Source organism: Anabas testudineus, chromosome 6 (assembly GCF_900324465.2).
Source record: "Anabas testudineus chromosome 6, fAnaTes1.2, whole genome shotgun sequence".
NCBI classification, from domain to species: domain Eukaryota; kingdom Metazoa; phylum Chordata; class Actinopteri; order Anabantiformes; family Anabantidae; genus Anabas; species Anabas testudineus.
In genome coordinates this window covers 19,829,839-19,847,439 of record NC_046615.1, presented here as the reverse complement: position 1 = coordinate 19,847,439, position 17,601 = coordinate 19,829,839, and the positions used below count along the sequence as shown (strand labels likewise).

The window sequence follows — 17,601 nt, the reverse complement described above, 5'->3', positions numbered from 1 at the left end:
CACAGAGAACCACAGGAGATCCTTTCTACCTGTGACCATCAAACTGTACAACTCCTGATTTCTGACCTATGTATAAAATGATATTTTTTTATATTTTGATCTAAGCAAGTGTGTAATGGTATGCAAAGGTTTTGTCTGAACTCAGTAGTAATCCTCCTATTAAGGGTGTCCAAACCGTTTACCGTTTATTGATGCTAACTCCATTATAAATTATATATTTTTAAAATGAGTCCCAATAAGTGGCGCGAACTGTTTTTTACAGCAAAAATGGTAATATCAAATGACATCCGAGCTGATTTCAGATTGATTTTTAAACTGAAAATGAATTGTTTAAAATTAAACAATTGTATATCAAACACTTAATAAAACAGTATATGAACCAGACACCACCAATCAAGCCAAACAGCACTCTACATATATACTTTAATGACAAACTACAAGTAAATGAAACTTAGAGTTACAAACGTTAAAAAAACATGAGACAAAAACTATAAAATGAATAAAGCTGAATAGATTGTACTTGCTAGACGTTAAGAGGGGTTCGGAGTTAAGGTTACATTCATCTTTGCAGCCACGCCTGCCAGTTCCTACTAGTGCAAAGAATAAGTTCTGTTAAACAAAATGCCATACGTCTTTCTGTTGTATGTTTGCATTAAGACTCTACTGTTATTGCATGCCTTCAGGGGCCATTCTGAGGTATACAAACACATTGTTCTGACAGTTATATACTTCCCAACTAAAGTGAGGCAGATGTAATAAAAAAACAAGACACCCATAAAAAAGTCAAATTTACCTATATTCTAAAATTTGAAACAACAATTTTCTTTTGATTCTTGTTACACTGGCAGTTTTAAGCACTCTCCAGTCAATTGTGTCACATTTTGTTTATAGTATGGGGCAACAATACCTGCAAATGAGGTGGTCGTACAAACAAAATAAAAAGCAAACAAACATGTACAGTAACCCTGATAATACACAACCTACATGACACCTTTAACTTAGTATGTTGCCAACAGAACCTCTAGGTTAACGAGCTGGCAACTGACTGTAAACTAAGTCATATTGTTAATTTGCAATTATACGTGTAACATTTCAATATTTAATCCAAACATTATCACTCTGCATCAATAATTTGAACACAGAACAAGTAATAGAGATAATAATAATTGTTTCTGTGCTATGGAGCCTCCAAACTAAGACATCTTTACAGTGGGAGTGTTTAGGCCATAAACTGACACAATACAAAAACACTGTTGAATATTTTTAACCTCTCAGAACAAATAACAAAAATGTCAAGTATATCTAGAAAACAGTTATAACATGTAAATACATATTTGAGAATGAAATTTCAAGTGTTCTATTGACTACTTCCCATGAATGCACCAAAAGTTGAAAAGAAACAACATCAGGAATACCACTTAGATTCTACCTTATAGTAAGACGCTCAGTTTCCAGGAAATCATTATTTATTTATATGTGTATGTATACATCTCAGTAGGGTGAGTAGTGTGAAGCTTAATTATAAGTTTTGCTCTGAAATATGAATGACATTTATTAACGATATTTTGTCAAGGCACAGCATACTGAATATATGCAGGTCAAAGTAAGTTACATGAGCCAACAGAACTCTTTGGAGTTGGTCAAGATGGCTTTGAACTGCACCCGGTGCATAGAGTCAGGCTGCCTCACAGCCTGGTCAGATCTAGTTCTGCAAAGCTCTGCCTCATCTTTTGTGGAGGGGTCACGAGGCAGGATTTAAAACTGACGCCATCCATCACATTTTTAAACTCACAGGAGCTTTGGGAAAGAAGACAAGACTTAGTTCAGAAACATGTTTCCAACCCAACAATGACATCTGCAGGTCAAAGTTCACTGGGCCTTTTTAAGCACCACCCATCCAAGTTCCCTTAAACAATCAGTGAGTCACACTGGAGGAAATCTCAAAAGGACTGCTGGGTCTTCAACTCTGAGTAAACAAGTCCTTCTGCAGAGATGGCGTCCCCGAGCCCAACTGTCCGAAGTGGCTGTTTGCAGACGAGCACCGGTGTAAGATGAAAGGTGACGTTTCCACGACGCCACACAGTAACAGGTTCTGCTGGGTTCAGGGTCAACTTCTTTCGTGGCTCAGTGTGTGAGCTGTGAAACTCTAGCGGGGCTCTGAGCTCCACTTTGCTTATGTCAACAGACTGGCCACCACAGGCCTGAGTGCTGGCCACTCGCGCTCCAGCCATAACTGCCGCCGCCTGATTCCCCCAGTATCCATCCACTGTGGCTAGGACGTGGTAGGCCAATGTGTGGAAGTGAATGCGAGTAAGGTCCGCCTCTGACGATGGGTCACTGCGGCCGTGCTCCTCCAGGATCCAAAGGAGGATGTCACTGACCCGGCCCACGTCTGGGATGCCTTTCCAGGCTGGCAAGTCTGCATGAGGCCCCTCGCCAGCATGAGAGAGGAAGAGCAGCTCCTGCTCGTTCAGCCCAACAGAGCTGACAATGGGCATAACCTGCTAACAGGAAACAGAGGGAAAAAAATCTTTAATTAAATATACAGAACTCTTTAGGGATGAGTGAAATTTGAGCACATTCATCTTTTGTCTGCGTGGCACTTAGTGAATTTCACTACAACAAGGACATTCTTAGATAACTTTTTTTCCCCACATGTACCTCTTGCATGATGCTGTTCATGAAGTCTCTGTCGGTCATGCTCGCCAGCTCCAGGTGGATGGGAATGTCTTTATGAATGTCAGATATGGCTGACACTGCCTGCAAAGACAAAACAAATGTATAGAATTTCATTTATTGCTGTGAGACCATGAATACATCTAAGCAGTAACAGCTCAGGATTGCATGGCCATCACACATTACAGTGTCTTCAGATTAGTTTTTGACAAACAAGAACCACTTGTACAAACAGATGTGACCTTGCCGGCCATGTACGACCAATTTTAGTCTAATTTAGTACCCAAATCTGTTTTAATGTTTCATGAAGAGACGGACATGATCAAATCATATGTATGCATAGATCTTTGTGAATAGACCACACTAATCATTCTGAAATGATTGATTCATGCAAAAAAACGACTTTGAATAATATGATGTGGAACAACTTGCTAATTCAGAAAACCAAGTCAAATTTAAGGCAAGAATACTAAAGTGAGGCCCAGAATCTGGCATTCAGTCTGATGCTCAAGAAGAGATTGTCAGATGTGATAGAAGCACACTTGTCTGAGCCAGAATATTCACAAGAGGATTATCGAAAGAGACATGCTGAGAGTCAGGGACTTGAAGAGCTGATAATACATTGCTCCTTCAGTGGCTTCTCCATGAGGAAACATCACCCGGTCCAGTGATGTGGCTCAGTAATGTCTTTTTAACAGTGTTTGGACAACAGTCGAGGTGTACAGCACAGATAAATAAGCTAAAATCAAGTTTTGTGAGTGGATGCATTGTTCCGTTTTAGTTACATTGTTAGTATTGTGACAGTAATAAAATCATAAAATAACCTCGGCCTTATCATTTAATAACCTGTGGCTGGAAAGTACAAAGAAATAACATTAATATATAGTATACATTTAGGAGCAAATACACCATTAAAACAAATATGGAGATTCTATTTCAGCAGCTGACCTCTTTCAGCCGCTCCTCCCAGAGTTCTCTGCCCTGACCCTCCATCATGTGGAGCCCCGACAGGACTACAAGGTCTGGCTGGAAGTCCTCCAGACTCGCCACAAATGTCTCCAGTGAGCTCATCTCCCCATTGGATACGTCATGAGAGAAGATGAAACGGTTTGCTTGCGGTGCCTGAGTCGAACCCCACTTTTCACCTGGAGACGGTGAAGAAAACACATTTTAACAAACTGAACCTGTTGTTAAGTGCAAAGGATTCTCAGTCTGTTCTCTCTACCTGCTTTATACTCCAGGATGAGGTGATATTCATCTGTCTCCTGGAGAGAATCAGGGGGAACGACTATCTGCTCATCCAGCATCTCATGAAGTTTTGGACCAACTGGCCCACACAACAAAACCTGTGACACAAAAAATATTCACTATCTGAAATGGGATTGTTATGGTGTAAAATTATTGTAATTTGCCACAGAGAGTTTTTAAATTTAGCTTTATAGTATAAACATATTACTGTACCATCAGATCAGGGTAGGTGGCAAGTTTCTGACCAATGAGGGCAGCATTCCCTCCCACATACACCTGGAAGAGGACAAACGTAAAGTTGCTTTTTAAATTATCTTCCCTCATAAATGGCTAAATAATATACAAACACAATTCATCCTGTGGAAAAGTTTGGGAAGTGGTCTTGCCTTCGCACCAGGATACTCTGCCGCTGCACGCGCAATCCTCTGAAAGGTCTCTTTGTCAGTGAAGAAACGTTCGGCAGCTGCTCCACGTCCCATGAAATGGATGAAGGCCTCCTTCAGGTCCTCTTTGGAGTGTAACACTTCGTGATCCTGGCCAGTACCAGGATCCACAGCCAGGGCCTGCAGCAGTCCCACTCCAGAGACGACCACATCAACACAGGCATTCACACTGAAAGGGAGGAAATAATGATTATTTCATAATAAATTATATAAATTATAATGAAATGTCTTCTCTTCTCTACAGGCCTGCTGGTAGCCTAATAATATTTTAAACACATTCATTTAGTGTTCTTGTATTAGTTGTTTAATTAATTATTGACGAAATGTGCTATTATATCAAAAGCCCTTACTTATCTTTTAATGTAAACTTTTAAATACAGTATTTGTTACTGACTCATTTTGGATTTGGTGCCATAATTAACCGTAACAATCCCACAATAAAATGATCCTGTTAGCCTAAGTAGCTAGCTCAGCAGTGTCACAGGTCAGAGGTGTTTATCTGAGTAGCAGAGATTTGTTGTAATTAATGAATGTGTCTGACGTAAGCTTTATACTCTTTTATACAAGGAAGTACTGTGGATATTGCCCTTACCAGCCTGTATCAACAGAATGATTATAGAAAGGAAATCATGTAACAATGTTCATATGACTATAGTATTAAGACAGCATGGAAAAATGCTCAACCTATCCTGTCCTTTAAGAGCCCTTTAAGAGCTCTTTAATATAACTTAGGTTACATTCACATATCAAGCCTTAATGCTCAGATTTTCTAGTCAGATGTCATCTGTTTATGATTATGTTTTACATTCCTGTTTGTCAGAAACATGCATCCAAATCCAGTGTGAACAGTACTGTCGCCCTAAACCGCAGCACACTCCCACATTTAACTGAATTGTGAGCAACATTCAAACAACAAATCATTTACCAAATGTAATTTTATCACTGTTTGTCATTCAACATACTTACTAGCTATAGATAACTCAGACTGAACACAGCCCGAACCTCAATTGTCAGGATAAGTCATGTTTCTTGCAGGAATCTGTACCACTCACCCTACTGCCACTTTGCTCCATTGTTGGGTTGGTAATGTTATCAAAGTCTGCCAGGCAGAGGAGATAACGTGCTCCAGACTGTCCTTGCTGTTGAGTCTCAGGGAAGATGACGGAAAGTTTGGCAGACCAATATACTGCAGAATATGCTCTTGCAGGTCTGGGCCGCCATGGTAGAAAAAGCCGACGGCTAATGCCAGCAGCGCTGCTACTAAAGCCTTCCGCCACATGATGCTCCCACGCACACTGCAACAAAGGACACCAGTAAGTTCTCTCAAGATGATGGCATGAAACATAGAAATATTTTTATTCCTGCACCACAATCCAAAAGACTCTCACCTGAAATGATAAACATAAATTCAGAATGAACTGTTATTACTATGACTGTTGCAAGAAAAAGTGGTGGAAAACCTTATATCAGCACAAGGCTTCTAATGTCACTAAACATCAAGTGAAGTTGATGTTGGCAAACCTGGAGTCCAATCAATAAAACAAGAATGGAGGTATGGTTTAGAGCTACGTTGACTTATAAAAACACTCAAACAGTATACGTGTGATATTCACAAACAAGAGCTTCTGATTTGCATTTAGCTGGAAAAAGTTAGTAATATCAACGGGTTTAGCTAATTATCAGACACAGATTTATATTGTCTATAAATGGAAACTTTATGGTATTATGGCTACTCTTCATAGAAGAAGGCTCCCAGCCAAGATCACTCCAAAGGCAGAGCCCAGATAGCTCAAAGAGATGAAGACAAACCTTTGGCAAACAAAATGTATCATGATGGGTTCTAGTTTATGTTTATATGGAGGCAAACAATTCTATAAAGTGCTGTGATATCATTTTTAATATGTATATGTCTAAAAATGTCTGGGGTCCTGTTGGAAAAAAGTAAAATCAGTCATTTAAGAGGGAAATTCAACACATTTCATTCACTCCCAAACTGGAACCACAGAAGGCAAGTTGAAAATCGGTGAAGCCGCCCTTTAACTAACATTTAGGATTCAAAACTTAGTCTTCCTGTTCTCTCATGCCATCTATAACCACAATAATCCCACTCTCTGTGCTCCTTCAGTTGTATCTATGCTGGTACAGTATGTTACAGAGGTTAAGTTACTGCTAACGTGGACACAGTGAACCTGTTAGCTAACATGCTAACACTAGCAGGCTGGGTGTATCTTTAGCTACTCTTCATCACATCTAATCTTACTTTAACCAGCTCGGATTAGCAAGCGATCTAGTTTAGAGACAGGCAGCCAAACACTCCCTGTGCAGTGTAAACCCCAGCACGATAACAGCTTTCGTTAAAAGGGAAGTAGCTTCTCAACGTTAGTTTAGTTGTTAGCGACACGTACCGTTAATGTGCAGATTTCAAGTTTCAGTCAGTCAGAGGATCCTGTTTCCTGGTATTTCACATACAGGCGATTTATTTTGCTGAATGCCGGTGGTGGAGGGAGAGGCAGCTGAAGAGGTGAGAGTAGGAACAAGTCATTGAAGGAGCAGCAATGACTGAGAGAGAGAGAGACGGAGACAGAGACGGAGAGAGAGACGGAGACAGCGCCACCGCAGGCAGCAGCGGCTTCCGGCTACTCAGCTGCGCATGCGCAACAGCACAGACTGACGCTCCAAGCTGGGAGGTAAATAAAGCCTGAGAGCATCAAATCTGATGTTTTCATGTAAACCTGGAGCTAATCTGATCAGGATGATAGTATGAGGGTTTAGAAACAAGAAGAAATATTTTAGATTCTGATGTATCCATAGGTCAAAAATGTAAAACCTTGCTCACTAAGACATAGAATAGCCTCTTAATCACAGAAACAGAATTTCCTAATAAAGAGCCCAGAACTCTTTTCAGTAAAATCACTGTCAAGGTTGCCTAGTTTTAGTTTCAGAAAATAAATGCAAGCCCAAAAAGTGTTGGCCTTATTTCTCCCCCTAAGAAGTGGTTTAGAGAATACAACTCATCCCCTGATACTACCAGTCTTCGTTTTGTATATGCAAACTTAGTTCTGATGCTATGTTGTTTGTAATAAACAAATGTTAATGTGCCTTTTTTATTTGATGAACAAATATGAAAAATATGCATAGGTAATTATCACTGCATGTACAAAAGGTTTGGATATCTAGTGAGGTAGTAATCCCCATTTGGCACAGCTTGCTGCACAACATGCTGATTGTAGCCTAATTCTCCCTGCTCCGACATGAGGGGCATGGCACAGCAACTGGATCCACCTGGCAGAGGTCCGAGGGTCTGAAGGGTTAGGAGGCCAGACCCTCTTGTATGTAGTAACCAGAGATGTAAATAACAAGAGAACAACACTAAGGAAAGAGAGATGTATAATTTCCACACAGAGAACCCAAAGGAACACAAAGCAACACATAACAACCACAAACAATGAGATATGGGGGATGGGCTGCTTTTTACATGTCTGTGCCCAGGGGCCCATTGACTTGTGACTTATCCACGTGAGACTGTTATCAAGTTTTTTTATCTAAGTCCTTCCATCTGAAATGGGAACACTTCCAGTTAGTTTAATGAGAAAATGCACTTTTATGAATTCAGAGAGAACAGGTCCAATAGGTTTTTAATTAAAGAAGCTAGAGGTCAATTAGATACTAGTTAATCACAACCGAACAACATAACAAAAACCCTTTCTTCCTCAATTTTTACTTTGAGCAAATAGCATGGATTGTTCTGCCTGATCTGCTTGTTGCTGCTTGTAAACTATTTTGCTTGAGGTGTGGCAGCTGTAGTGGAAACTGGCGCCTTCTATCTGAGAATGGTGTGCATACGTTTTTTTTTTTTTTTTTTTTTTTTTTTATTGAAACACAGAAACACAGTGCAAGACGTACAAGACCATAAGTACTGTACAGGGCATTTAAGACCAAGGGAAAGAGGGAGGTGACACATGTAAATTAGATGTGTTGTGACGTGTCTTCAACTCTGTTCAATATTAAATATTGTATATGAGTTATATAAATACTGTTAATAAATTAGAGGATAAATAAAGGGGTATCACAGTGTAGAATCTCCACTTAGGTTTCAAATTACACAGAACAAGTCACGTTAGATTCTTTATTAAAATTGACACAAAAACAAATGATAAAAAAACATGTAAACTATGTACAAACATTTATAGCACTAACAAAATACCTTCAAAATACTATAGGACGAACAGACTATGTCAGATCATTGACTCAGCATAAGTAGTGGACACATTTGAATCAGCCAGTGAATCTACATTCAAAAACTAAGTAGAGTCTCAGATTCTTTAGTCTCACACATGAACTGCTGTTTATCAACCCATGACTTTGGCAAACACTATCTGTAAACACCAATATCTTCAGAAGTAAACTGTTTGTGTTCCTTAAAGTTTCCACATTCAGTTTTAAACGGCATCACGAACGCTTCATTAAATGAAATCAACGTCTTTTAAGATACAATATGACTAAAATAAAGTATGGGTTTTAATGCTTTCCGCTTGTGGCAATATAATAATGTCACAAATTATTAAAAGGTTTCTTTGTCATCTTAAGGATAAAAAACACTGACATACATACAGTATACTGATCGAGTCAGTTTTCAGAGCTCAGTTTGGTCGTTGACCTAGATTGAGACTTTGGCCGGGTGACAGGTTTCAGTCCCTCTGAGACCAACCATATAAAAAAGCTATTCTTCTTCACTGACTTGCTTATATCATGTCTATGTTTTGTTCATTCTTCTTCCTTAATGGCTTTGTGTATTTGACTGTTATACATTCTACTTTACCAATCAGCCACAACATTAAAACCAGGATGAACATTCTGACTATCTGAACATAACAGCCGACAACTATCATCAGTTTGTGCTAGAGTAGCTTTTCTGTGTTATCGTGTCAGACGGGCTACCCTTCATTCTCCACGTGCATCAGTAAGCTGTGAGCGTGCTCGTGACCACGTTTGGTAACTTACTGCCCAACAGATGTAAATGTAATGAGATAACCGCTGTTATCCACCTCACCTGCCTGTGGTTTTAATGTTCTGGCTGATTAGTGTAAAACACAAAATCTTACAAAGAGCAATTTCAGTTCTCAGTAGTGGTGGTGGGGTTTGGCTGGGTGGAAATGGGGGCAGTAAAGCTGACCCGGACATCACGGGGGTAAAAACCCTGAAGAACCCCATCCACAACAACATCAGGAAGATCTGGAAGACAGGGTTATACTATGAAGTTGGACTTGTCAAGTACTCTCTAATAGTGAGGATAGGAGGTCAAATCAGCTGTAAATCAGAGTGCATTCAGTCAGTTTTAAGGTAGTTTTACCTGTTAGGAAATCTAGTAGCTTAACACTGGTCAGCCACAACATCACTTAGTGGATTTTAATGTTGTGGTAGACAGAGGTCAGCATAGCCGCTGTGACTAGTCTGCAGCTTTTCCCATGCTAACTCCTGTCTACTACAACATTAAAACCACCAGCTGGTATTTATGTTGTGGCTGATTGTGTAGTGTAATGACAATTTTTGTTAGGAGAAAATATGTCAGGAGGTGGAGTTTTTGGCTCAAGCACAAAATTCTTTAGAAAAGCAGTCTGTTCTTCTTACCTGATGTGCAGTCAGACAGATATGGGTCTTGACAAAAGCCCAACACTCGCTGATGTAGTAACTGATAACTGAGCAAACAAAAACAGAACATTAGTAACCAGTCTCCCAACCCAGCAATAATGTATATGTATTAATATTAAAGTTGGAATAAAGCAGTAATAAATATATGTTGACTGCCATGCCATGGTGTTATAACTACCCAGAAAAAAATGGTAAGTGTAAATAATTAGATTTCAAAATCATGATAAAATAAGCAGCACTCTCTGCTCTGAAGTGATGTAGAAATCTCAGTGTGATTTTCAATCGGGTCTTCATGAGTTTCAGGTTCACTTCAGTGCAGTGCATCATCAAGCTTCAGTAGTAAGTTCACAGACGTTTCACAGAAGTTTTCAGCAATAATTTATTAACTTGTTTAAACAAATCAGTAATTTTACTTCACCCAGACCTTATCTTTCATCTTTTACATGTAGCACACATTTGTCCATTAGTATGGCCGTGGTAAAATATACCACGTCATGTTTTTACATACAGATACTGGAACATTCTGGTCTAGTTTGAATGTGCCGGAGGCACTTAAGTGAGTTTGGTGCATAGATGTTTTTATGACTTAAAAGGAACAAGTCTGTCCTTGTTCCTCTGAAGAACCCTAAGTTTGAGTCCAGTTTGTGAATCAGAAGGTTTCCCCAGTAATTACACGGCCAGTCGTTCACTACTCAACTCATTCTTGAACTGAAACCCAAATCTTGCACAGCAGCTCTTCAGTGTGTGTGTGTGTGTGTGTGTGTGTGTGTGTGTGTGTGTGTGTGTGTATGCGAAGTAAAAGCCACGTAAATACTGCACCACACTAATAGTGAGAAAAGTAAAACAGACACTGTGTTTTTTACCTGCATTCCTGACAGTCCATTTCAAGTGATCTGAAATGTAAGCACATAAAGATTATAGATTCCTGCAGGGATAAAAGTATTTCACAGTTTAATCAGTAAAATACAGAGAAGCAGAACTAAAGGCATGAGTAAAGAATGTGAGTCAGAATTAAAATAGCAACATCTGAACATCAGCTACTTAGCTACTGAGCACACTGACACACCAAGATACACAGGTGTAGAATTAAATATCAACTAATAGTCCTTTATTGTGGGTTAGAGTCAGTGCAGATGCTCCACACCCCTGTGAGAGGTGTTTTATTATGTTGCTGCATTGCCCCCAATCTGAAAATAGAAGGGCTAAATATAGCTCCGTGTCCAGCGTGTCCGGGAGCAGTCAGAGGAGTGTGCACTGAAGGACTTACTCTACGCTGCTGATCTTGTTCCCTGTGTGAAAGTGTTTGACATGGAGGAAGTCCAGAAGCTCCTGCGGCACATCTTCATTTTGACAGATGATCTCCTGGCCAGAAGAGAATCCAACTAATTTTAACATTAATCAAGTGACAAATAATAAAAAGACATTTTTAATACACTGTACGTCAGTGACAACATATAGTAACATGCATGAAGTTCTTTCTACAAACTGCAAGATGATGGTTGGTAAAGTTTTCAATGATGGTGTTGATTTCATATGTTATGGTTTTTGAGCTAAACAGTATCACCCCCTTTGGGGATCTGTAAGATATCCATCTGGCACAATGTCACACTGCAGCAGCACAGGGGCGTCTTGCTAGCACCCAGAGAAGTGTCCACCTCACTGGATGCTCTACCTGGATGTAATCTTCCAGTTCCTGTTTCCTCTGCTCCACAGGTTTGGTCCTCAGGTGGGGGTTCCTTTTGCTTGGAAAATCAGGAGTCTGGATGATCTTTCTGAGCTGCAGATACCACAAAATAGAGAAACTGGAGCTGCATTTTAGGAAATCCACTCTGGAAAACACAATAGTTATTCAACCCCAGTCATGGTGTCTGAAATATATTTAGACACACAGGATATGTTGAACTCAAGTTCATGTGCAAAATGCACCAACCCCAATACAGGACATCATCAAAATAACTTTTTTGTAACTTGAAATCTTCTCTCTCCATGTATTATTCATCAAACAATATGCAGTACACACAGTACATTACACGATCATTCAGCAACACTGTGTTAATTATGAATGTGACTTTAATGTAAAAACAACATACATACTTTTCTGTGGAGAGTCTGGAATTCACTGTTTCTCCTGAGGACATAATGTTTCCTCTCATTAAACAAGACTTCAACTCTGAAGAGCTGCAAACATAATAGAAAAGGAGACACACACAAAACCTTTATATTTACACTATATTGACACTTACAAGGTAGAGGGCAACTTAAAAAGTACAGGGCAAAGGCAGAGTAAGAGTAAGGAGGTCTAGCCTGAGGAGCCCCACCGGGAATTTGAAGGCAATATATTGACTTATTCACAAGTTCCTTCTTTTCAAATGAATATGGTTCTCTTAAAGTACAATAACATAGAGGAAGTATAATTTAGAGATTCAAATATATATTCATCTCTAAATTATATAGATTAATAAAGCTAAATGGTTCTCTATGTAGTGCAGATGTGTACTGCACTGTACTTGCATCATGTCACGACATAATTTCTCCACCAGGAGGAGGCACAGAACCACATTTAGTGAAAATGAATGAGCATGCGTTCCTTAATAGAGCTGTGAACATGAATGACACGATCACTTTTACGTTCCTCTACATTGAGATGTTGTGTCACACCCACTTTAATACATAACTGTTTCTCTTCTCGCTAAGCTGAAAACAGCCAGAATCTCTCACCAACACCGCTGCCTATTACCAGCACTGGAGCGACAGACATTCATCCACACTGGCCGACCGTCAGCTCGGTGTGTCACAGTGGTGCCTGGGATATTATACTAACTGGGCCAAGAACTTAGTAATAAGGTCTTGGCTTTAAAAAAAAGTTTATCTGAAATATTTGGGATTCAGTGTCTGTGTTGTCTTTAATGAAATGCATTTAATCTCCAAGTCAGACAGTTGAGCTGCAGGAGCTCTCAGGTTTTTCCCAACAGGACGACTATAGCATATATAATATAATTAATTGCCTTACAAAGGTTAAACAGTACAATATTTCCCCAGACACACGTGAAGAGCACCTTGAAAACACACAATCTGCACACAGTCGGCTCTTCCTGCCCGCTCCTTGCAGCAGATGCTGCTCCCTCGTCCAAAGCCCTAAATGAATGAAAACATGTTTTCATTCTTGCCGTGCAAATGAAAAGAGCCTTTTACTGCAGAGGAGAAACTTGGCGCTTGAATGTGCAGAACAAACTGCAGGGTTTCCTTCTCACATACTGCAGTTACCTTCTTATTGAGACTGAGGTCACTGCTCCCTGGGTCAACTGAAGCAAATTCTCCAGCCTAGTGTCAGTTTTGTTATTTTATTTCCACATGTGAGTGTGATTTGTAATAAATTCATAAGTAGGTAACGTAGCTTTGGGAGTTTCAACAGAAGTCTCACATCCAAAAACCTCTCACATCTCACTAGTAACACACTGGTAACAGAGACACTACATACACGATCCTTTTCTTGCCTTAAGCATTTACAGAGGCTACACCCAAGTCTTTAGTTCCCAGTGTATTGTCTTGCGTGTGTTTGTTGGTTTGTGTGTATTCAGAGGGTGGGGGCAGGTTCAGCAGTTTAATGGCATTCATGTTTACAGCTTATAACCAGTAAAGATGGATTGTAGTGAGAGTGACGAAGTGTATTTACTTTATACTTCTACTTTCTTTCAATACAGAGACAAATATAATTTACTATTTTCAATTATAATTACTTTCCATTCCACTAGTTTTAAAATATTCCACTACTGAACTACATAATTACAAAATAATTTAAATGAGCTTAATCACAACAAACATTTAAAAGGCCACCTTAATGTTTAACAATATAATTTATGATTGTGTAACGCTCACGTGTCCCATTCTTATACATTAAACACTTAAGTAATACTTAAATTTGAATTCAATAGCTTGTGATTTAATGTTTTTACATTGTGGTAGTGCTTTTTGTACTTTTACTTAAAGTGAACCATTTAAATACTTCCTCAGAAGAACTCTCAGCATGTACTGAATACTGCACATTAACCTAAACAAAATACCACCTGCAGAAAATAATTTAAAAGTTCAATACGTTATCACATTATGTATATTATGTGTAGTTAAATGCAATTTCGACAACTTACTTCGGACTATACTATTCTACACATGTACAACCAAATTTCAGAGGGCAGCTTTGTTTATTCTGTATTATCTGACACTTAAAGTGACTTGTTACCTTTCAGATTAAGATTTTACACATATATTACTCATTTATAAATAATATGCTGCACTGTAAACCTCCCATCTTGGGATAGTTCTGATAGTCTTCTTAAAGTTCATATTATTTCCTTATGGGTTTGTATTTTCACTCACTTTTCTATCTTCATTCTGTGGCACTGCTACTTTATTTAATTCATCCATTGTTACTTTGGCACAAACCATTCTAAACAAATTATTATGAAAAACTTCATCGTTATATTGATGGTTTTAAACAGATTTAAGTATTTCTAGCACCTCTGGGGAGAAAGGAGAGAAAGGCTGAGGTGACCTCACTTTCACTCCTGCAGGTAAACCAGCTCACCTGGCGGCACGGCACCAGACCACCAAGTGACAGGACAGGTAAAAGAAATACGAGTTTCATGCTGCAGATACAAATGAAACAACATTAAAACTGAGGAGATAAAACTGCGTCTTTGACCTTTTTGGACTTTCCGGACTCGTCCACTTCTCTCTCCATTGATGGTATCGACACTTCAATCATCGGGAAATCTTCCTCCAACACCTTCATCAGCTGACTCTGATTAACTTTCTCCAGCTGAGTGGAAACTGAACGGGGACTTCATTCGGTTTTATCCGCGTCCAGGAACTGGAAAAAAAAAAAAAAAAACGTCTGTCGGTGTCTCTCGTCGGTTTCCTCCTGCGCTCCACCTACAATCAGGGACGTTAAAGGTGCAGTCCGACATTTATCGGAAACATCCAGTCTGTGACCGCTGCTGGTGCGAGTTTAGTGCACATGAACCACACAGAAACTTTGTGCTTCCAGCTTCTCAAATGAGAGAATTTGATGATCTATGATTTGATGAGTGTATGTTATAGTGAATAGGACATGTTTAGATTTGAGACTGGGACTTTATTAAGAGTTTTCTGGCATTTTATAGATCAAAATGTATTTATTAATGTAGAATACAAGATTATTCTTAATCATAATAACTGCCTGTTGCCGTAGTACAAAGTTTAGTGGTAGTTTAGTGTGAAATGCTTCATTAGAGAGTGTTAAACTACACTGGACTGCACACTGTCACATGATACTTTCAAATCCAGGTTCACTTCCCAGTGAACTTGAAAGACAAAGTAAAACAAAAACAATCTATTGGGTAAAAAAAGGGATGTAAACCCAGGCCACGTAACAAAAAGTAAAAAACTGTACTACTTACATCCTCTGGAACTCACTTCTTTAAAATGTTAACCACTCATCGTGGAGTGAGGAAAGACTAAAAGAAATCTGCTCTAGTGTTCCCTCCTTTCAGCCTTCATAGCAACGTGCACAGATAGTTTTCCCACTAGAGTCACATGCTCTGTCTGTGACCTGTCATCATGGGATTTATATCTTCCCATCCCCTGTTGTGGCTCACTGTGTTTTAATTTAAGCGACAGAAGAGCTGACTTAAGCAAAGAGGTGCGTGCTTCAAGAGTCATAGATCACAGTGGGGGAAACACAGTGTGTGACGTCACTTTACTACAACCTTTGTGGGTCCTTTGAACCCTCGCGTCCCGGTGAACACTCATTGTGTTTGAAATCACACGCTCAGCAGATACAGACCATACACATTAACAAAAAGGACGTGAGTCATGGTTTGTGGCTGTAACATGAAGCTTGTCCAACAACTTATTGTAAGAATCATGAAACACTTGCTATTGCAAGTCAGTGCATGGCTTGTTTAAATAGCTAAGAACGGAAGTTTCACTCACACTTATTTATCTTCCTCTTCCTTGCAGACTTGAGTACAGTATAACTGTATCCAGAAGCACGTGATCACAGTAAGAGTTTTTAATCAGTTTTTAGTTGGTGCCTCCTACTAAACCTGCCTCAGTTGTCCTGCTTGTTGAAGCATTTGTCTGAGTGTGTGTGTTCACACTCACGTCACTCAAAGACCAATACGCAGTCACTGTGGTTTTGCCTGCAACATGTAACAAATAAATAAACCTGAAGCATAGAAATACACCTTTGGATCTGATTTACAGCTGTCTCACACTCAGAAAACACAATCCTGTTTTCCAATTACATAGAAAGTCTTTTAACTACAAACCTAACATTTAGTTTCAAAAAGGAAATTTCCCAACATCATCTTATCTGAACAGTGATCTTTCTGCCTGCATATCTTGAACTAATCAATCATTGAGTTTTGCTCTTTAAATTTCTCTGTACTGTTTGTAAAACCGACCACCTCAACATCATCAGCACAACCTCCGTGATGACCAAGGACCCTGTCCTAAGGTTTCCATCAACCATCAATCAGCATAAACATCTGGAGATCTAGGCCTACCTCCAATCGTCATTTGAGCCTGCACTTATTTGTTCGAGTTCAATTACCAAAACCTTGCTGTAGTTTAACAATAACAATAATTACATTATTCACTTCCATCAGCCTCCATATGTTACTGATGGAAAAAAAGCAAACACTGCAGTAAGTGTGAAAAAGAAACATCATTCATGAAGCAGAAACAAGCCTCACTTTGAGATCTAGTGACTTATGATGGAGAAGGTTTAGGATTCCTATTCCTAACATTCAAAATAATGTCAGACGATCATGGTTGCAGATGCTGCTAAAGAATTAGAGACATTTTATAATATGATGAATTTCAAATCTAAAACAGATGCAGGACTTAGTGTACAACTCACTGGAATCTAAAATCAGGAAGCTGTTATGCAAAATATAGACAAGAGTTTCACTATAATGCTTTTATTTTGACATTTGAATTCCTTCTTTTGACCCTCTTTTCAGTGGAATGTGAAGGCAAGTGTCCACCACTTAACTCACTGGAGTCTGCCAGTTATAGACATACCAGCCGGTCTGGGGAGCGTGATGCAATTTGTCAGAGCCGGTGCTTGAATGAAAGAAAGCACTGTGATCCAGAATAACTGTGTTAGCTGATGCATTCTTGAGCTCTGCACACAGTTGGACTTAGTTGTTTACTGCTACTAACTGAAAAACTATCGTATGAGTTGTGAGCTGATGCTGCCATTTAGTAGTTCCTCCACGTGTACAACAAAACAACAACATAATTATACAACAGCAATGATGCTTCAACAATCTAACTTTGCCATAAAATCTATGCTATGAAAGCTAAACATCAAATGAGCATGAGTGAACATATAAATTTTTTGTATGATTATAATTATCTTAAGTCAAATGATGAGGATGATGTTTTGTATCATGTGTCCCTGCATTAGCTTAATTTCTGGATTACTCCAGCAGAATAGCAGCTTGAAATAATTCACAACGTCTACTTTTGTCTCTTTTTATCGCCTGTGAAAACTTATATAACATTGAATGAATTAAATAAGTAACAAATTCTTCTCCCT

General features: G+C 39.1%; 2 protein-coding genes across 3 annotated transcripts; both read right to left on the bottom strand.

Moving 5' to 3' along the window:
- Positions 1 to 411: 411 nt before the first annotated feature.
- On the bottom strand, positions 412 to 6,987 carry adpgk (ADP-dependent glucokinase). 2 transcript variants are annotated; one of them, XM_026365514.1, is made up of 8 exons: positions 6,773 to 6,987; positions 5,420 to 5,662; positions 4,311 to 4,536; positions 4,138 to 4,200; positions 3,902 to 4,022; positions 3,625 to 3,821; positions 2,662 to 2,760; positions 412 to 2,504 (listed from the first exon to the last, which is right to left on the bottom strand). In XM_026365514.1, the coding sequence occupies exons 2-8, from the start codon at positions 5,644 to 5,646 to the stop codon at positions 1,941 to 1,943; spliced, it is 1,497 nt and encodes a 498-aa protein (XP_026221299.1). In that variant the 5' UTR covers positions 5,647 to 5,662; positions 6,773 to 6,987; the 3' UTR covers positions 412 to 1,940. The 2 variants fall into 2 exon arrangements, with proteins under 2 accessions (XP_026221299.1, XP_026221300.1); XM_026365515.1 differs by having other exon boundaries at positions 412 to 2,501.
- Positions 6,988 to 8,479: 1,492 nt separating this feature from the next.
- snx22 (sorting nexin 22) lies at positions 8,480 to 15,538 on the bottom strand. The gene is made up of 8 exons (XM_026364675.1): positions 15,452 to 15,538; positions 14,716 to 14,883; positions 12,111 to 12,194; positions 11,689 to 11,793; positions 11,284 to 11,378; positions 10,880 to 10,909; positions 9,996 to 10,063; positions 8,480 to 9,599 (listed from the first exon to the last, which is right to left on the bottom strand). Exons 2-8 carry the CDS (start codon positions 14,803 to 14,805, stop codon positions 9,481 to 9,483), a joined length of 591 nt encoding a protein of 196 aa, XP_026220460.1. The 5' UTR covers positions 14,806 to 14,883; positions 15,452 to 15,538; the 3' UTR covers positions 8,480 to 9,480.
- Between the last annotated feature and the right edge of the window lie 2,063 nt (positions 15,539 to 17,601).

Excerpts from the sequence above, each read along its gene's own strand:
- adpgk (XM_026365514.1), bottom strand. The coding sequence starts at position 5,646 with ATGTGGCGGAAGGCTTTAGTAGCAGCGCTGCTGGCATTAGCCGTCGGC. Across the intron at positions 4,537-5,419 it reads TGGAGCAAAGTGGCAGTAGG|TGTGAATGCCTGTGTTGATG; the intron begins GTGAGTGGTACA and ends CCTCCCTTTCAG. Across the intron at positions 3,822-3,901 it reads CATCCTGGAGTATAAAGCAG|GTGAAAAGTGGGGTTCGACT; the intron begins GTAGAGAGAACA and ends CACCGTCTCCAG.
- snx22 (XM_026364675.1), bottom strand. The coding sequence starts at position 14,805 with ATGAAGGTGTTGGAGGAAGATTTCCCGATGATTGAAGTGTCGATACCA. Across the intron at positions 10,064-10,879 it reads ATGGACTGTCAGGAATGCAG|TTATCAGTTACTACATCAGC; the intron begins GTAAAAAACACA and ends TTGTTTGCTCAG. Across the intron at positions 9,600-9,995 it reads TCTGTCTGACTGCACATCAG|ATCTTCCTGATGTTGTTGTG; the intron begins GTAAGAAGAACA and ends CCTGTCTTCCAG.